Below are 21259 nucleotides of genomic sequence, written 5' to 3'. Positions count from 1 at the left end.
TTATTGATTCATCTTGTCTAGCTAAAGCTGAATCTTGATTTTCATGCAGTATATTTCTCCTGTGTCTTCTATATTATATATGTCATCAGTAAGTATCACCCAAAAATAGCCTCATGCTAGTAATGAAGAACACAAATGGAGCAACCCAGTGTCAACCAGTGCAATTTAATAGTCTTTCTAACAGGATAGACAGAGAAGAGTAATTCCCAAAACAATAACATGGATAGTACATGTCGATGTGAGAAATGTGAACAAGTTTCGTACTAAAAGGACATGTCTAGGTAAAATACCCTAAAAGGAGGTTTGGAGTAGTGCAGCGCAGGGAAGGGGAAGGTAAGTAGAATAGCAGAGATAAACTCTCCTTTATTGTGTCAAAAAAAAGAATGAGATGTATCACATTTTTATTTTACTGCCTAATTTCAGTTCCAGGTAAAAAAGATCCAGTGATTTAGCAAGTAGTTTGTTATGTTGGGTTTAAAAATTTTCATATAGCTACAAATGAATGCATGAGAATTATAAGCATCAAAGTCAGAATCCTGAATGTATCAAGTATATAGGACACAGGGCTTCAACTGTATTGGATGATTTTATCTCAGGTTGAATGTTGGCCTCACAGAAGTTGTTTATAGTATTTAATTTTTTCAAAATCTGAAATATTTCATAATTAGAAAAATAGTAAAAAAAAATTGGGTTTTCAGTGTAGCACTGTAATTTATTTCATTTCTTGACTAATTATTCAAGCCTTTGATAAACAATGGTTATGGAATGACTTACGTGTAGCTCTCAAGTTCTAAATAATGTTAAGTTTAGCAGATAAGGCAGTTTATCACAGTGTCCGTTCACTCAGACTGCATAAGTATGTCATGATGAAATAATCTTAAATACAAGAACTTTAGTAAAGAAATAAGCTACTTCATTAACATTGTAAAATAGTTTTAAGATATAAAGTATGAAAGGAATTTTACAGTGTATAAATTTTCTGACTTTCCAATTAGCAATTATAAATTTTTATTGACAATCTTATTTTGAAAACCCCGGAGTTTTCAAATATTCTGCATTTATGTTGACCATTTTACCAAGATGATAAAACATGCATTATTTTCTCCATTTTATAATTTTTATAGGGGGAACAGAGAAGCCAGATGATTTGTTAGTAATTGCCAGTGAAAATACAGAGATCCTTTGAAACATTTGTCTCTCCTAGAATTCTCATCAAACCATATGCTTCTAACACAGCACTTAACAGTCATGGGGAGTATGTGGGAACGACAGAGACTCACCCTCTGCCTTCCCTGCCAAAACCACACATAGACCCACACACTTGAAAAATAAGGAAATAAGATCATCTGAGTATGGAGATTCCTCAAAAATTAAAATTATATCCAGCAATTCCACTTCTGGGTATATACCCAAAAGAAGTAAAAGCAGGAACTTGGACAGATATTTGTACATCTATGTTCACAGCAGCATTATTCACAATAGCCAGAAGGTGGAAGCAATCCAAGTGTCCATGAAGGGATGAATGGTTAAAAGAAATATGACATATACACATAATGGAATATTATTCAGCCTTAAAAAGGAGGAAAATTCTGATATATATTACATCCTGGATGAATCTTGAAGACATTACGATATGTGAAATAAGTCAGTCACAAAATGACAAATACTGTGTTATCCCACTTTTATGAACTCCTAGAATAATCAAATTTAAAGTGGAACGGTGGTTGCCAAGGGCTGGAAGGCAGAAGGAATGGGAGCTTATTGGTTCTTGTTTTTGTTTTGTTTTTTTTGAGACGGGAGTCTCCCTCTGTTGCCTAGGCTGGAGTGCAGTGGTGCAATCCCAGCTCACTGCAACGTCTGCCCCCCAGGTTCAAGTGATTCTCATGCCTCAGCCTCCTGCGTAGCTGGGATTACAAGCATTCATCACCACACCGAGCTAATTTTTGTATTTTTAGGAGAGACGACCATCATGTTGGCCAGGCTGGTCTCGAACTCCTGACTCCAGGTAATCCGCCCACCTCAGCCTCCCAAAGTGCTGGGATTACAGGTGCGAGCCACGTGCCTGGCTGGGAGCTTATTGTTTAATGGGTACAGAATTTCAGTTTGAGAAGATGAAAAGGTTTTCGAGCTAGATGGTAGTCATGGTTGCATAGCAATGTGAATGTACTTAGTTCCTTTGAACTTAAAAATGGTTAAAATGGTAAATTTTGTTATGTAAATTCTACCACAATAAAGTTCAGAAAAGTTAATTTGTAAAATAAGCATAATGGCTCAGCAAACAAAACCCAAAATAACTCCCAAGGACCTGATTGACAGTATTACCACTAATGAAAGAACGTTCCACATCAAGAGATATTGGTCAGCAAAGAAAATTTAAGAGGAGAAAGGATGGGCCGGGTGCAGTGGCTCACGCCTGTAATCCCAGCACTTTGGGAGGCCGAGGCAGGTGGATCATGAGGTCAAGAGATGGAGACCATCCTGGCCAACGTGGTGAAACCCCGTCTCTACTAAAAATACAAAAATTAGCTGGGTGTGGTGGCGTGCACCTGTAGTCCCAGCTACTCGGGAGGCTGGGGCAGGAGGATCGCTTGGACCCGGGAGGCAGAGGTTGCAGTGAGCCAACCTCACGCCATTGCAATCCAGACTTCATCTCAAAAAAAAAAAAAAAAATGGAGAAAGGAAAATGGCAATGTATTTTTAGCACTAGCCAACTCAAAGAATGTAAGACTGACTCAAGTGGAAAGGGTTGCATCAGGCTTGAAATATTAGCCATTAAAAGCACCACACTCATTTCTATTGTTTCTGTTCCGTATTTACCAAGCAATCTTCTAATTATAACTTGGATTTAGCCTTCATTGTAATATGGTCAATACAAGGAAGATAATGATCAACAAACTCAACTATCCTAGCTTCCCCGTAATTGTGTTTTTCATAAATAATACAGTAGTATTCATGGCTTTTACACAGCATTTTATTAGCAATTTGTGATGGGTAACTCAGTACTCCTGAGTCCAGTCACTTCCAGACCTGATAAACCAATTTCAAGCCTATAAAAGAATCAGATATTGACACTCAAGTAATCACACTATGGGCCTGCCAGGCTGGCATACATCTGTGGCACGCCAGTGTGGCTTTTCCCAAGCAATACCCCTCTCTGAATGCAGTTTCCATTCACATTTCCATAATTCTGTACTGCATTTTGTCTTCTGCCTATAGACTCAGATTCTTGAGAACAGAGAATGGACCTTATCTGTATCCTTAATAACTAATAAAGTTCCTAGCATAAAGGAAATAACCCAAAAAATATGTAATAAATGAAAATAAAACCTAACCTAGTAGGACATAATTAAGAAATAAATATTGAAAAATAGGATTTGGGCCAGGTGTGGTGGCTCATGCCTGTAATCCCAGCACTTTGGGAAGCTGAGGCAGGTGGATCACGAGGTCAGGAGTTCGAAACCAGCCTGGCCAACATAGTGAAATGTCATCTCTACTAAAAATACAAAAATTAGCTGGGCATGGTGGCCGGCACCCATAGTCCCAGCTACTCAGAAGGCTGAGGCCGGAGAATTGCTTGAACCCCGGAGGTGGAGGTTGCAGTGAGCTGAGATGGCAGCACTGCACTCCAGCCTGGTGACAGAGTGAGACTCCATCTAAAAAAGAAAGATTCTTATATGTATTAATATATAATATGTATTAATAATACAAATTTCCTCTGAAGGCTACAAATGGAAAGCTAGACACACAATATCTGAGACAAAATAAGCGTATCTAGATTCAGCTGGAACTCTCGATTTATGTTGAACTTACATAAGCCATATTTTTTTAGAATGCCCATGAGTGGCATTCTAACTGTATCTGCATAAAAGTACAGACAGGCCTCAGAGAGTATACTTGCTTTTCCCCCAACAACCCTCTCCTATGTTACAATAAAGAACATAGAAAATGTACACCTTTGCTAAATACGTGGGACTTGTATAAGTGCCACTTCACATATATTCAGTCAAGGGAAAGAAAATTCCATACTAATGTGCCCTAGAGTTCTCCTATTTCACATAATACAGCATTCGGACTCAACACTGGCCAAGAGTGCCTAGATGAAGAATCTACCAATGATGGCACACACAATAGGATCTTGCTTGTCTTGACAGCACAGAAGAGCATCGGGATATACCTGCTGAACATAATTGGAATTGTAAGAAAAATAATACCTGATGTGAAAGGTTTTATGTTCAAACTGGATTCCAATGTATAACAGAAATAACCTCTGACCTCTCTAACAGTATGACTAATTTTTCTTAACCTTTAGGTTTTAATTTTTCTTTTTTTCGTTTTTTAGGCCAACAGTGCACCCTAGAGAAAACGTGAGTTATTTTCTCTTCTAGTTGTTAAGAAAACAGACTCCAGTGCCAGATGGCCTGACTTCTAATCCTAGCTTTGCTTTTCCTAGTTGTGTGACCTCCAAAGCACCCAAACTCTGTGGTCCAGTTGCCTGTAAAATGAGGACAGAAACTACTTCATGGGATTTTGAAAGAAATTAATCTACAGCAGGTGCCTGGTACATAGTGCCACTTTATCATTATTGTTACACATAAATGAAATTTTTGAAAAACATAAGTTCCACCTAAAAAACCTCCACCTATTCTGGTAATTATTTACTTATTTATCTGTATCCACCTCTAGACTGTACTCTGTGGCTTCCCAACATGTTGTTATGGGATTTACTCATCTTTTATATCCAGAGCTTCACAACGTGCAAAGTGCAGGTATATATGCCAGCCCTGTACAACAGTGGATTCTAAGGTCCTTGCTTACTAAAATCTTAAAATACCAGCAGGGGAAAAGGCTGACTCTTGGAATAAATCTGTCCAAACAATGTTCAAAACGAAGTTCACAAACCAATAAAAGAAAAAAAAAAGAAAAAGCAGGTGCAAGACTTTGAAAACATACCATGCTGAATTTCGTGTACATAGTAAGGAAGGACAATATAATGCATTATGAAAATAGGATTTTTTTAAGGCAACTGAATATTTACCACAGCCTTTTTTTTTTTTTTTTTTTTTTGAGACAGAGTCTCGCTCTGTAGCTCAGGCTGGAGTGCAGTGGCGCAACCTCGGCTCACTGCTACCTCCGCCTCCCGGGTCCCAGTTCAAGCAGTTCTCCTGCCTCAGTCTCCCGAGTTTTTTTTTTTTTTTTTTTAATTGTAAAAATAAGCCAGCCCCTTTCTTCCTAGTGAAGTGGGAGAAACGGTTTACACTGTCCGACCAGAAACACTTCCGTTCTCTGGTAACCCTGCTAGGGGGCGCCGCTAGATTCCATCCTATTTCTTCGATGAAAGTAGCAGGTACCTCACCCGTACGTTTAGATTTGGTGATATTTCCCTTAAAAATGAATGACGAATAATCTACCCCATCCTTTTCTCACAGTAGCAACCAAATTCCAGCCAAGGGCAAAAAACCAATTTCTTTTTAATGTAGCTTAGTGTTTGGAACTTGATGTTGTGTAGTCAGACAAACCTGTATTCGGCCTCCGCTGGATCAGTCACTAGCTGTGTAATTTTACAGAACTCTCATCACCTGCAAATCTGGGGGAAATGCAGGCGCGCACAGAGAGCATTTTGGGCAAAGACGGCCTTTAAGCTTTTCTTCACTAAGCATGCCGCTCGCTAGCGAAACAGCAGCCAGCTCTGGAAGGGACCTTGCACAGTTCCGATGACATCACTTCCGGGCGCCAGGTTCGGGCTTTCTCCTGCAGCGATAAGGAGAGTCAACAGTCTTTACTAGGGAAAGGAGACAAGTGCTAGCTACTGCCGCCCAAGAGGAAGGTGGGTGAAATTGCTCACTCTTCACCCCACTGACGCTTTTGCGCACCTGGAAAAGCGGTTCCAGTTTGCGCCCATCGCCGCCTTAGAGCCGACAGGAGACCAGCGCTACCCAAGTCACGTGGGTTCACCCTGCAGCTTTCTTGGCCCGAAAGGGTAGTGCTTCGCACAATCCTCCTTGTCCAGATTTTGTTAATGCAAATCTAATTCCTCTAGGTTGTGTCTGTCTGGGCTGCACTGCCCGCAACTGCCCTCTGCAAATAGGTCGCTCATCTCTAATCCCTGGGATGCCCTGTGTCCCTTTAGTGTGGTGGAGAAAGGCCCTGCTTTAACACCCAGAAAGTTTTAGAACGGATGATTTGGGGGCATAAAATTAGGTGCTTCGCACTGTGAAAATACTAGTGTGCTTTAGTGATGGGCTGCTATTATTTTGGGGGAAAAGGATTTGGGAAGATCCTTGTTATGACAAAACCTGTAGCAAAAAGTGGAGATTTAATTCCAAAGATTGTAATTAAGGATAAAAATAGGTGTTAGGTTGCAGTTGGCGTGTGTGTGTTTATGTTAACTCTTGTTTTTGAACCAAATGATCCAGTTTTATTTTGAAAGATGTTTTTAAGAGATGGAATACATTAACAGTATTTTTATCTGTTCCACCTGCCTTTGTTGTTTGATTCTTTTTAGAAAATCCACATTTTGTCTTAATTTTAGCTGTCAAAAAATAAATAGCACTTTTCAGAGGACTATCAATTATTGTACTTTATATTAGCTGTCTTAATAATAAGTCTTTTGGTAGGAACAGCATGCAAGTAATAATAATACTAAAAAATTTTATATCTGACCCCTGTTTTCCCCCTTGGAGAACATTATATTCATTCATAATATTATTTATATTCACATGTTGCTGTAGCCTTTACAAACTTTTGGTGACTTTTACAAACTTTCCTGTAATTCTATAAAACTATATATTGAAAAATAAGCTGGCTAATGTCAGTTGCAAATAATAAGTTGTTTCTGTAATTCTTTTTCAGGAATTATCTATAGAGTAAGTATGCTAATCTTGACTAAGACTGCAGGAGTTTTTTTTAAACCATCAAAAAGGAAAGTTTATGAATTTTTAAGAAGTTTTAATTTTCATCCTGGAACACTATTTCTTCATAAAATAGTATTGGGAATTGAAACCAGTTGTGATGATACAGCAGCTGCTGTGGTGGATGAAACTGGAAATGTGTTGGGAGAAGCAATACATTCCCAAACTGAAGTTCATTTAAAGTAAGTAGACATTATCTTAGTCATTTCCACTTTTTTGGAAAAAGTAAAATCATTCTTTTGTATTTGTTATATATAAAAGTTTTCAGGAGCTACTGTCTTATTCCTTTTTGCAAACACTTTTAATAACTGCTATAGAAAACCTCAAACACTTCATCCTGGCTTTTAAGGGTCTTCACAATAAGGTCCCAACCTTAACTAATCCTGTTGCCAAAAGAAACTGAGCTCATTCCCAGCTTCAGTATTTATTGATGATTTTTCTTCAGTAATGCATTCCTTCTTTTCTCTACTTCTAGGTTTCATGGTCTCAGCTGAAGTCCTAGGAAAACAGTCATTGAAAAAAAAAATCCTATTCATATTTATACATATAACTTGTATTAGTACTTAAATAATAATACACTGTTGTATTAAAGCATAGAATGGTGCAAGGATTATAAACTGTGATGTTTGTAGAGGACTACCAGGCAGGTTACCTAAATAAATGGACAAGATAAAAAGTGGATAATGTCTGGAGTAGGTCACTACTCAGCTCTAGCCAGTTGTCATGTGGGAATGCAGGACCTGTGTTATTAGATTATTATAATTTTCAAGAGAAAATGGAAATCCAGATTTTTTTTTTTTTTTTTTGGTGAGACAGAGTCTCACTCTGTCACCAGGCTGGAGTGCAGTGGCATGATCTCGGCTCACTGCAATCTCCGCCTCTCGAGTTCAAACGATTCCCCTGTCTCACCCTCCCAAGTAGCTGGGACTACCTGCACGCACCACCACGCCCAGCTAATTTTTTGCATTTTAGTAGAGACGGGGTTTCACCATGTTGGCCAGGATGGTCTCGATCTCCTGACCTCATGATCCACCTACCTCGGCCTCCCAAAGTGCTGGGATTACAGGCGTGAGACACCGCGCCGGGCCGGAAATCCAGATTGTTAATGTCGTATTTGCAGATTTTTTACATTAGTAGCTAATTTAAAATATATTAAAATACTCTACAGATGAGTATACCTTTAAGCTATCAATTTACAACATCTGAATAGTGAAAAAGCCTGGTATTTTGGAATCACAGTCCTGTATTTGAATCCTGAATTAAGCACTTGGTATTGGCTCTGTAACTGTAGGCAAGTTCTATATCCTCTCTGATTCTGTTTTCACATCAGTAAAATAGGAAAATTGGCCGGGCGCTGTGGCTCACGCCTGTAATCCCATCACTTTGGGAGGCCGAGGCGAGTGGACCACGAGGTCAGGAGATTGAGACCATCCTGGCTAACATGGTGAAACCCCATCTCTACTAAAAATACAAAAAAAATTAGCCAGGCGTGGTGCCGGGCGCCTGTAGTCGCAGCTACTTGGGAGGCTGAGGCAGGAGAATGGCGTGAACCCGGGAGGCGGAGCTTGCAGTGAGCAGAGATCGTGCCATTGGACTCCATCCTGGGCGACAGAGCGAGAGTCCGTCTCAAAAAAAAGGAAAATTAACATCTGCCTCATAGAATTACGGGAGGGTGGCATTAGAAATAATGTATGTAAAGAGGCAGATTAAGCCTCAAACAATAACTATGTGAAAGGGACTGTGTTGGATATTAGTAAGGCACTGTGAAGTACTGCAAAGTCCTTGGTTTAAGGAAGCTTAACTTGATTATGGAGACATGGTATCTAGACCTACAAGGAGAATTAATAGTGCAAGGCAGCATAGCATAAGGTAAAACAAGTGATACAGACAGTAACTATTATTACTGTGCCTCAGCTTCACAGTCCTTTCAGTTTTTCCTGAGTGCACTGAACTTTTGAACATGTAAAAGTTAATGGCACAGAAAGGACTATCCTGACCACTTTATCTAAATTAGGTACTCCCATCCTATTTATTCTGTATCATGATACCCTGCATATTTTCTTTGTAATACTTTCACAATTTATACATTCGCTTGTGTATGTATAATCTCTCTCAGTAGAGTCTAAGTGCCATGGTGACAGGGGCCATGTCTGTATTAATCACTATGCTATGCCTAGTGCCTAACACAATGTTTGACACATCACAGGTGTTCAGTGGCCTTTCATTAGGCCTTCAGTGAATGGAGATGGAAAGAATATTATAACCCGGCTGTGTTAGTTCGTTCTTGCACTGCTATAAAGAAATACCTGAGACTGGGTAATTTATAAAGAAAAGAGGTTTAATTGGTTCATGTTTCCACAGGCTGTTTAGGAAGCGTGGCTGCATCTGCTTCTGGGGAGGCCCCAGGGACCTTTTACTCATGGCGGAAGGCAAAGTGGGAGTAGGCATCTTACATGGCAGGAGCAGGACCGAGAGAGGGGGGTGAGGTGCTACACTTTTTTTCTTTTGAGATGGAGTTTTGCTCTTGTTGCCCAGACCACAGTGCAATGGCGCAATCTTGGCTCACCACAACCTCCGCCTCCCAGGTTCAAGCAATTCTCCCCCGTCAGCCTCCAGAGTAGCTGGGATTATAGGCATGCGCCACCATGCCCAGCTAATTTTGTATTTTTAGTAGAGACGGGGTTTCTCCATGTTGGTCAGGCTGATCTCGAACTCCCGACCTCAAGTGATCCGCCCACCTCGGCCTCCCAAAGTGCTGGGATTACAGGCGTGAACCACCGTGCCCGGCCCACAATTTTAAACAAGAAGATCTCATGAGAACTCATTGACTATCGCAACACAGTACCAAGGGGAAAATATGCCCCCATGATGTAGTCACCTCCCACCAGGCCCCATCTCCAACATTGGGAATTACCATTCTACGTGAGATTTGGGCAGGGACACAGATCCAAACCATATCACTAAGTGAGCATTGTCAGCAAAGGCAAAGAAGTGAGAAAGTACTAGACATTCAGTTTAGCTAGAGCATAGGTCAACTGAGGAGACTACTGGGCAAACAGGCTTCAGTGATACCATCCACCTGGCTCATCTCAGCATTTTTTGAATACCTGTAGCTGCCAGGCAATACTTAGGGCATTTGGGATACAAATATAAATGAGACATATGACCCTTGCCTTTGAACAGCTCACCATATAAGTGGGTTAGAGTGTAGGCTTATATTCTGGTTCAGCCATTTACTAGGCTTATATTCTGGTTCAGCCATTTACTACATTTGATACTGTGCACAGTTTTTTGTGCCTCAGTTTCCTTATCTGTAAAATGATAATAATGACCACTAACTCAAATTAGTGTTGTGAATATTAAGTGTGAATTCCTTTAAAGCTTTTAGGGCATTCTTGATGAATAGCAAGGGCTGAATACAAGCTAGCTATTAGTAACAATAGTAGTTCTACTACTACTATCAGTAAAAATGAAGAAGACAGTAAGCAGATCATTGTGAAACAGCATGGAAAATGCAATAATAGAGGATTACTTGGCAGGAGGAGTCCCTTCTTCCAAGCCAGAAACCTGAAGGACACCCTTGACTTCTCCCTCACCATTCCAAATCCAAATCAGTCATCCATTCATAGTAAATCCATCTCCCAAATATTTTTTGCAACTTTCCTCTCCCTTCTCACTGATTGAGTTCAATCCCTTATTGTCTTTTGCACAGACTCTTGGCTATAGCTTCAAGCCTCAATGGTTTCCCTGCCTCTTTTTTAGCTTTGTTCCCTAATCCACACTCCATACTGTCTACAAATCACAGACAAAAATACATTGTTATTATTAATTCTTTGAGAATAAAGCCATGTTCTTATTTGGCCCTAGTGTTTAGCATAATCCCTGGAAGATAAAATAGAAGAGGCATAGAAAGGAAAGGAGGGAGGCAAGACAGAGAAGGAAGAAATGAGTGGCAGGGAGAGAATTTGGATTTGATGTCTCCCAAATTCCATGAAACTAAAGGTTTTCAGTAGGGGAATAACAGTGGTAGCATTTGCTTTAGAGTATTCTCTGGCAGCAATATAGGATGGGCTCTAAGGATCAAAGGACGTTGTTAGGAAAGTACAATTAGAAGACTGTTGAATAGACTGAGATGAGGGCTTTTGAGACTTGGCAGTAGGAGTGGTGATAAACTTAAATGCAGAGAGTGAGGGAGAGAAAGGAAGTAAAGATGAACTTTGAAACCCAAGGGTTATTTGATGCCACTAACAAAGATGAGGAATATAAGAGAAAAAGTAGCTTTGAAGAATTAAGGAAAATTATATTACAATGTGGAAGTGTTGAAATCAGATCATTTCATTTATATCCCCCTCATTGCCTGAAACAATATTTTAATTACTCAGCAAATATTCATTGAATGCACTTACTGAGGATTTTCATTTCTACACATAGAACTAGTAGATCTTGCAACATCAAATATTTGAAGATGATTTTTTTTTTGAAACTAGCAGTGCGTTTTGCAGACTCTATTTTATTGCTCTAGTTCTCATATTGTAAATCAATCACATGGTAGCAAATTTGTTGCTAGCAAAATTGTCTCTTAGTTCTTTACATCTGACATTTGGAGTGGCCATCCACCATCCTACATGGACCAAAAATCCAAATTACCAACTCTGAGCACCAGATTCCCAAACTGTATTTCAGGATTGCAAGCTATCTGCTGTCCTGCTGTGACCTCAAGTGGAATGTGTTTTAAAATAAACTCATCTTCTTTATAAAACTGTCTTCATGTTTCTCTTTTAGAATTTCTTTTCTCCCGGTCATTCCAGCTGAATAGCTGAACAAACTTTGATGCCTTAGTCCCCCTGTCCCCTTATATACAGTTATTACAGTTCTTAAGGTTCTCTGTCCCTTTCTTTCCATTCCCACAATCGCCCAGTTTAAGATATAATCATTTTACCAAATACTTTCGCAGTAATCTCTCTTAAAATCTTCTGTCAGCAAGGGAATTAATTTTCCTTAAATACAATTTTTTCCTGTCCTTCCTATGCTCAAAACTTGTGTGGAATGCTTTGCAAGATTATTTTGGTGATTTCATTTGTCAACAAACAAATCCAAGGGAGTTTGTTGTGCATAAATTGAAAAAGTCAGAAACATTATCCCCTTAATTACTGCTTACTGAGTTTTAACCATAGTGTGCTATGTTAGAAGGCACACAATTAGAAAATACTTGACTTACTCAGCTATATAATGATTAACTTGAAGGCATGCCTTTAGCTGTAATATCATTTTTCTTCATTTTTACAATCTTAAAACTACAAAAAGCTGTCTTTCTTTCTTTCAGAACAGGTGGGATTGTTCCTCCAGTAGCTCAACAGCTTCACAGAGAAAATATTCAACGAATAGTACAAGAAGCTCTTTCTGCCAGTAGAATCTCTTCAAGTGACCTCTCAGCAATTGCAACTACCATAAAACCAGGACTTGCTTTAAGCCTTGGAGTGGGCTTATCATTTAGCTTACAGCTGGTGGGACAGTTAAAAAAGCCATTCATTCCCATTCATCATATGGAGGCTCATGCACTTACTATTAGGTTGACCAATAAAGTAGAATTTCCTTTTTTAGTTCTTTTGATTTCTGGAGGTCACTGTCTGTTGGCATTAGTTCAAGGAGTTTCAGATTTTCTGCTTCTTGGAAAGTCTTTGGACATAGCACCAGGTGACATGCTTGACAAGGTAATTAAGAATTAATTTCTCCATTCTTTTTTGTTATGTTGTCCATTTCAACTAAGTAGCAATAGATGTGCTACCACCATTCACCTAAATATTTCTGAATGATATCTTAGTAAACTGAAAAAAATTCACATATGGTAAGAAAAAATACAAAGAGTAGTACACAATTTTATAATTCTTAGCCTTTCTTAATAAAATGGTAAGAGGTTCATATCTGTACATAAAGGCTGAAATAGTTTGCAGATACAGTTATGTATTTTGTCAAATAATATATGTGAAAGAACGTGCTTTGTAAACTAACATACTGCAAAAAAGGTAAAATAAGAGAATATATATAGATTAACATAAGGACATTAAAGATGCAATGCACAGAATTAAATCACACAATTACTTACACCACAGACAGGTAGGGTCCCCCCCCCCGCCCCCCTTTGTTTTAGAATACTACAGAGGCTACTGCCATATATAGGAAAACAAACAAACAAAAAAACACTGCTTCCCACAGTGAAATAATAGGAAGTATAGGACAAGTTCTTATTGACGTTCATCATTAAGCAGTTATTGTCAACTTCAAGCCTATTTTCCAATCCCAATAGAAGAGCAAACATAGACAGGGGCAGTGATTGGCCTCTTATTGTTCGGGTCATCATAAGGAACAGGGTTGTCTCCTTACCTCAATATCAGCTATAATCTATATTTGCCAAAGTATAGCATGTTTTATTCATTCAGGGGATTTTTGTTTTGTTAGTAATTTTCAATTTATTCCTTTGCATCTTTTCGTTTCACAGTATTTAATTTTATGACTCTAAAAAATATGTTTCTTTGATAGGTGGCAAGAAGACTTTCTTTAATAAAACATCCAGAGTGCTCCACCATGAGTGGTGGGAAAGCCATAGAACATTTGGCCAAACAAGGAAATAGATTTCATTTTGACATCAAACCTCCCTTGCATCGTGCTAAAAATTGTGATTTTTCTTTTACTGGACTTCAACATGTTACTGATAAAATAATAATGAAAAAGGAAAAAGAGGAAGGTATATTTCTAATTAGTAAAGTTGAACAGATAAATATTCCTGGATTGTGCCTAAAAATAGCTGCTCATTTCTGCAGGTATTGAGAAGGGGCAAATCCTGTCTTCAGCTGCAGACATTGCTGCCACAGTACAGCACACAATGGCATGTCATCTTGTGAAAAGAACACATCGGGCTATTCTGTTTTGTAAGCAGAGAGACTTGTTACCTCAAAATAATGCAGTACTGGTAAGTTTTATCTCATTTTATAGTAATAGTTACACTTTGCAATATGTTACTTTTTTCCCAAGACCTTGACCTTGTGTTTAGGATGAACAGATCTTTATGCCGTATGCTAGCCCTGACAGTATGAAATTATGCAGGATAGGAAAGACTAACAGCCATTTCTTGTACTAGTTTGGCAGCTTTATGGGACAGCTGTATAGCTTCTATGGCACATAAATCTAATTTTGCATCTTCTTGTTGGATTTAAAAGAGGGCTTACAATAAAGAAAGTAAATGCAGTAACTGCTCTCACTATTTTTAGAAAAATAGGTGGATTTCCTTCATCCTTTGATGAAATCCCTTTGTTTGTTTGTTTTTTTAATAAGCCAGTCAAATTTAGCAGTGGGAGGTGGTATACCAACTTTCGTGACACTAATGTTGATAAAGTTCTGATAATCCACTATATTGTACCAGCCGAAATCCCTTTAATTGTGCTTAAAAGCCTTGACAAACATCCTGTTTAACTGTATCTTAAACTTTATGCATTTAAAAATTATTCATTTAAAATTATTAAAATTAATATTCATTTAAAATTCATTTAAAATTCATTTACTATTCATTTAAAATTCATTTAAAATTATTAAAAGTTATTCATTTAAAAATTATAAACTAAAGTGGGAAAATGTTTAAATGGTAGTAATTCATAGATGGAATTTTACATGGATATCAAAGAATAATTTTTTCAGAGTTATGTAGTAAAATGCACAAAATATTTAATAAAAATTTCAGGGTCTAAAATAGTAGTGTACTATGACTGTAATTATATTAAATAAATATTTAGATGAAAGGTTGGAAGAAAATATACAAAAATGCTAGTAATGTTTGTACGTTATTAGAATTGTTAGTAATTTTTTTCTTTCCAAATTTTTATTATATAGATATATCATCTGCCCATTACCCATCTCAAAATGGGATAGTTTATTATTGTTTAATGCTGATATTTTTCTCCAGGTTTAATTAGCAGCTTGGTTCATATCCATATATGATAGTTATTTTGGTTTTCTCAATTCCTTCAGGTTGCATCTGGTGGTGTCGCGAGTAACTTCTATATCCGCAAAGCTCTGGAAATTTTAACAAACGCAACACAGTGCACTTTGTTGTGTCCTCCTCCCAGACTATGCACTGATAATGGCATTATGATTGCATGGTAAGCCACAGGATATATGTGCTTCACTCATAACTCTGTAAATATTAATTGCCATTTTATCATACTAAGCCTTCTTCCTTCAGATCTTGGAGCTATTGATTTTATTTTAATGATTCTTATTTAGGAATGGTATTGAAAGACTACGTGCTGGCTCGGGCATTTTACATGACATAGAAGGCATCCGCTATGAACCAAAGTATGTGGTATCATTCATGATCTTTATGCAAGTTACATTACTTAAGACAAAGCCTGGATTTTGCCTTTATATATGAGGTTTTCATTGACATTCTGGTGGTACTTGAAGGAAAGTTACATAAATTTCTTTCATGAACCTAGTTAAGGTTGATACCATATGAGAAATATTTTTGCTACAGTATCAAATTATAAAAATCTTGACAAGTTTAGGTGAGTTAGAAACAGGACATAAGTAAGAGTGATGAATTCCTTCCTTTGGAACTAGAATGTAAACTATGTCCATGGCCTGGACTTTTGCAATGTCAAGAACATCTCAGAACCAGCAAGTATGCTGGGAAATTTAAGGAAAACATGCAGAAAGCATTCAGGTGTGAGAGTAGTGGGTTGTGACTATGCTCTTACACAGGCAGTTGAGAATTGGCCAAAAGATAGCTGTTTCCTGCAAGCCTTATTTCCTCTCCCAAATCAAAGTTCCAGTGAATAGCACAGTTTTTTATTTTACTTTTTTTCTTTTTTTTTTTAGAGTCTTACTGTGTCACCCAGGCTAGAGTGCAGTGGTGCATTCTCGGCTCACTGCAACCTCTGCTTCCCACATTCAAGTGATTGTCATGCCTCAGCCTCCTGAGTAGCTGGAATTACAGGTTCATACAGCTGTGCCCAGCTAATTTTTTGTGTTTTTAGTTTTTGGGTTTTGCCACATTGGCCAGGCTGGTCTCGAACTCCAGGCCTCAAGTGATCCACCCACCTCGGCCTCCCAAAATGCTGGGATGACAGGTGTGAGCCACCACACCTGGCTGGTTTTTCAAATTACTATCAAATTCTGTTGTAATTCTGGAATAGTAAAAGACAATTATTTTCATAATCTAACATAATTATATTTTGAACACTGTTTCATCTGATGTTTTAAAACTTGTCAGCATTGGCCAGGCATGGTGGTTCATGCCTGTAATCCCAGCACTTTGGGAGGCTGACGTGGGCAGATCACCTGAGGTTAGGAGTTCGAGACCAGCCTGGCTAACATGGTGAAACCCCATCTCTACTGAAAATACAAAAATTAGCCAGGCGTAGTGGCAGGCGCCTGTAATCGCAGCTACTCGGGAGGCTGAGGCAGGAGAATTGCCTGAATCCTCGAGGCAGAGGTTGCAGTAAGCCGAGATCACACCACTGCACTCCAGCCTGGGTGACAGAGTGAGACTCCATCTCAAAAAAAAAAAAAAAGACAACTTGTCAGCATTATATTCCGTAACTTGACAGTTGTGCTATATATGAATTACATGTATGCTGATGATGAATGAACTGAATTGAGTTAGTAGTACCGGAAGGCATCCCTTTGATACCTTGTCTCAGATAGAGTATATCCTCTGATTCAGTTATGTCCCCTTGTGGCAGTGTTGAGGCTGGAGATGATGGCTTTTTCCAGGTTGGGATTCAGTCAAAGCAAAGCCTTATCTTGGACAACATGGTAGAAAAGCAGAAATCTGAAGCAAAAATTAGTTACTGAGGAGGAACAGAAAAAGACAGCAGGAACTAAGACCTCTTTGGCTAGTAATGGCAAAGGATGGTAGAAAAGGGGCAAGGCAGCTTTTGAAACTTCAGAGAAGAACCTATAGAAACCTAGGACATTTCTAAAATGTAAATGGATACAGGTTTGACTTTAGCTGTGTGGCAAAAATGGTTTTACCTTTTTAGCTTTGTAGAGAATTATAAGATATTTTTCATTATTTTTATATTTCATGTTATGTTTTTAACTTATTTACAGTATTTGAGAACAGTAAAACTGTTTCTTTCAAAAACATCTCAAAATTTAGATTTCTTATTAATGAGACTAGCTTTCATTATCCTGACTTGAGGTCCCAGTATATTTGTAAGTATTTAAGAATCATCACCACATATGATGAATTAAATATTAGATATTTATACTGTCAGAATTCTAAGCAAATAGTCTGCGGAACTAGTGATGGATCATGAAGCAAATAAATAATACAATTTGTCTGCTTATGATGTAGATGTCCTCTTGGAGTAGACATATCAAAAGAAGTTGGAGAAGCGTCCATAAAAGTACCACAATTAAAAATGGAGATATGATTTCTGCTGTTCAGAAAAGTCCCTAAAGGTAGTATTAAGGTTAAAATTAAGTTTCTATTGTTTTGTGTATCAAATTGTAGAAGATATATAATATTAATTATTCATCAAGACTTTATTTCTTTTTTTTTTTATAATTGATGTTTTACCTGCTCTTCTGAGATACTGTAATGTGTTTAAAGTCTTACAAGGGAAGATAGTTTTTTTTCTTTTTCTTTTAATTATTAAAAACCAAAATGAAACATCTTTTGAGAAAGGAATGTATTGATGTTGGCAGGTAAAAAGAAAAGCTTTGAAAGAAGCACAGTAATTTTGCTGAATTCTGGCCTTGTATCATACAGGCCTAGGACTTTCCCCCACTTCCTCAAATCAGGATAGGAGAAGCTATTTTTTAACTCCTACTGAAACAAGAAGCTGACTTTATAATGAGAGAGCAGTTTTATTTTTTTTTATCATTATTGTTTTTTGGAGATAATCTCCCTCTGTCACCCAGGCTGGAGTGCAGTGGCGTGATCTCAGCTTACTGCATGCAACCTCTACCTTCTGGGTTCAAGCGATTCTCCTGCTTTCAGCCTTCTGAGTAGCTGGGACTACAGGAGCCCACCACCACGTCTGGCTAATTTTTTGTTTTTTTAGTAGAGATGGGGTTTCACCATGTTGCCCAGGGTGGTCTTGAATTCCTGAGCTCAGGCAATCTGCCTGCCTCGGCCTCCCAAAATGCTGGGATTACAGATGTGCGCAAGAGAGCGATTTTAGATCAGTCATGTCAAAGCAGACATTTCCAAATCAAGAGAAAAGCTGACTTTCTCTAACATAATATGTTATTAATTTTAAGAGTTCGTTATTAGGTATCATCATCTCTGGAGTAAATAGGATGTCTATGCATTTTTTAAAATCCATATAATTTGAGGTTTTACAATTTTAACATGTAAGTAATCCCTCAAGTATGTATTGTACGCTTTAGTTGTCCACATACTTTCACATCAGTTATTTGAGAAATTGTATATAATCAGATGGAAATAAATGAGGGAGATTTTTTGGATTTTTTTTAATCCAAACTGTACTGCAAATATTATAAGCTTATCACTGTTTTTCTGCCTTGATTAAAGTAACTAAAAGTACAATTCTTTGAATATAACCCTCTATATCTGGAGGACTTTCTCATACATAATTTTTTATTTCTATTTTTATGGACAGCATCTTGCTATGTTGCCCCAGGCTGGAGTAGAACTCCTAGGCTCATGTAATCCTCCAACTTCAGCCTCCAGGGCCTGACTTTTCACACATCATTTAAAAAAAAAAAAAAAAAAAAAACCGTGGAGTAATAAAAATAAAATAATCTTTTTTTTTTTTTTTTTTTTTTTTTTTAGACAGAGTCTCGCTCTGTTGTCCAGACTGGAGTGCAATGGCTGAATCTTGGCTCACTGCAACCTCCGTCTGCCAGGTTCAAGCAATTCTCCTGCCTCAGCCTCCCGAGTAGCTGGGACTACAGGCAAGCACTACCATGCCCAGCTCATTTTTTGTATTTTTAGTAGAGGTGGGGTTTCACCATGCTGGCCAGGCTGGTCTCGAACTCCTGACCATGTGATCCACCCGCCTTGGCCTCCCAAAGTGCTGGGATTACAGGTATGAGCCACCATGCCCAGCCAATAAAAATAATCTTTATAGGGGAGATTTATAGGAGAAGTAGTATAAATTTTAGGAGTGGTAGGATGGTCTGGCTAGGCCAAGATACTCAGGAAATATCTGGCATTGAATGCAAAGAAACTCTGATAACCTGAAAATAGTCCTAAAATATAGTCTTGAGCCTACCTGAAACCAGTTTCAGAGCTCAAAAGTTGCTCTCTAAAGGCTTTTTAAATTATCTACAGAAGCTTAATATTTCCATTGTTATAAATTCTTATCCTTAATGGTGCTGGATAACACAATTCATCACTTGAATATGTATCCCTTTCTAGTATAAAATAGACCATTTCCCTCCGCATTTCCTATATTTCAGTCAATCCACCAGAAAGTTGTGACTCAGCACCATTAAGATAATTTAGAATTAAATATGAAGATTAAAGAGGTCTCTTATTTTTTAGTGGTTAAGAACACAAGGTTTGCATGGTAGCTCATCCTAATGCTTTGGGAGGCCAAGGGAGGAGGATCACTTGAGGCCAGGAATTTGGGACCAGCCTGGGCAACACAGCAGAGACCTCAGCTTCCTGAGTAGCTAGGGCTACAGGCCTGTACCACCACACTTAGCATAACAAAGACCGAGGACCTGTAGCCCTAGCCACTCAGGAGGCTGAGGTGGGATGATTGCTTTGAACCCAGGAGCTATGATTGCACTATTGCCCTCCAGCCTGGGTAACAGAGCAAGACCCTGTCTCAAACAGACAAATAAATAAATAATAATTCATTCACCCACTCACTCACCCACTGACTTTGGACTCTGGCACATAGAAAGCCCTAAGTACATATCGGGGAAAATAACTGCTAATTAATATATACTTTCAATGCTTACTGCAGCCCAGGTAGAGAATGGATTATAGCAAGACCCTCAGACTGTATGGAGGCAATTCAGCAAGTGGATGGAGAAAAGGGGAGCTTTAAAGTACACCGTGAAGCCAGGTGCAGTGGCTCACACCTGTAATCCCAGCACTTTGGGAGGCCAAGGCAGGCGGATCACCTGATGTCAGGAGTTCGAGACCAGCCTGGCCAACATGGTGAAACCTCGTCTCTACTAAAAATACAAAAATTAGCCAGGCGTGGTGGCAGGCACCTGTAACCGCAGCTACTCAAGAGGCTGAGGCAGGAGAATTGCCTGAACCCAGCAGGTGGAGTGAGCCAAGATCTTGCCACTGCACTCCAGCCTGGGTGACAGAGCGAGACTCCATCTCGAATAAATAAATAAATAAGTAAGTAAAATAAAGTACACAGTGAAGCCAGGTGTTTGTATCATATCTATCTGCAGCTATAAAATAGGAGAAGCAGACATTGCTATTTGAGCAAAGATATCATATAGTTCTAAGCCACAAAGACTATTACCCTTTCCAGTTGCAAACCAAAGACAATCTATAAATATGGAGAATGAGCAACACTGTTAGCCACAAAAGCCATACTCACGTACTTGATGGGCAATGATTTCAGATTTTATTTTTAAATAAACCTTTTTTCCCTTTTAAAAAATTTTTATTTTATTTTTTAATTTTTCTTTTCTGCTTCATCCACTGACTCTCAGACTTTTCTTTTCTTTTTTTTTTTGAGACAGGGTCTCACTCTCTGACCTCAGCTGGAGTACAGTAGCCAGATCACTACTCACTGCAACCCTGACTTCCTGAACTCAAGCAATCCTCCTGCCTTAGCCTCTTGAATAGCTGGGACTACAGGTGTGCATGTCCATGCCCAGCCAACTTTATTTCTATTTTTTGTAGAGACAGGCTCTTGCCATGTTGCCCGGGCTGGTCCTGAACTGCTGAATTCAAGTGATCCTCCCACCTTGGCCTCCAGAAGTGCTGGGATTACAGGTGTGAGCCACCATGCCTAGCCAAAATGTTTCTTAAGGTATACATTTTGGGTCTTAGAAGACTTATACATTTGTAATATTTATTACCAAATATCTCAAAGTATTACAATAAATGTTACCATGTGGGCTACTTTGAATCGGGCTTCTTGCACACCAATTTAAAAATGTTAACTCTTGATATATACACTAGTTATACCACTCATGTCAGTCAATAAATTTTAAGGTTTAAGTGCAGGCCTTCTTTTACAGAAATCCTAATTTTTTGAAACCATAACTCTGACCTGATACTAAATTCCTGTAGACATGCTAAGGAAAATCTGCTTAGTATCGAGATCAAGAACTTCCATTCAAAAAGATTATTCAGTTATGTTATTTGCATATTACCATTATTAAAAATAAAAAATTTTTTAAAA

General features: G+C 38.4%; 1 protein-coding gene across 8 annotated transcripts; it reads left to right on the top strand.

Moving 5' to 3' along the window:
- Positions 1-5694: 5694 nt before the first annotated feature.
- OSGEPL1 (O-sialoglycoprotein endopeptidase like 1) lies at positions 5695-21259 on the top strand. Of its 8 annotated transcripts, XR_010122861.1 has the most exons (10): positions 5695-5824; positions 6850-7090; positions 12232-12619; positions 13446-13650; positions 13727-13875; positions 14928-15058; positions 15183-15254; positions 17260-17366; positions 18706-18827; positions 20755-21259. XR_010122861.1 is itself a non-coding variant. In XM_054479366.2 (9 exons), the coding sequence occupies exons 2-8, from the start codon at positions 6870-6872 to the stop codon at positions 17336-17338; spliced, it is 1245 nt and encodes a 414-aa protein (XP_054335341.1). In that variant the 5' UTR covers positions 5695-5824; positions 6850-6869; the 3' UTR covers positions 17339-17366; positions 20755-21259. The 8 variants fall into 8 exon arrangements, 7 of the variants coding, with proteins under 7 accessions (XP_054335341.1, XP_054335339.1, XP_063503774.1 ...); XM_054479366.2 differs by lacking the exon at positions 18706-18827; XM_054479364.2 differs by lacking the exon at positions 18706-18827 and having other exon boundaries at positions 20592-21259.

Source organism: Pongo pygmaeus, chromosome 11, assembly GCF_028885625.2.
Source record: "Pongo pygmaeus isolate AG05252 chromosome 11, NHGRI_mPonPyg2-v2.0_pri, whole genome shotgun sequence".
NCBI classification, from domain to species: Eukaryota; Metazoa; Chordata; class Mammalia; order Primates; family Hominidae; genus Pongo; species Pongo pygmaeus.
This window is presented reverse-complemented; position numbering and strand designations above follow the sequence as displayed.

Excerpts from the sequence above, each read along its gene's own strand:
- OSGEPL1 (XM_054479366.2), top strand. The coding sequence starts at position 6,870 with ATGCTAATCTTGACTAAGACTGCAGGAGTTTTTTTTAAACCATCAAAA. Across the intron at positions 12,620-13,445 it reads CAGGTGACATGCTTGACAAG|GTGGCAAGAAGACTTTCTTT; the intron begins GTAATTAAGAAT and ends TTTCTTTGATAG. Across the intron at positions 15,059-15,182 it reads AATGGCATTATGATTGCATG|GAATGGTATTGAAAGACTAC; the intron begins GTAAGCCACAGG and ends ATTCTTATTTAG.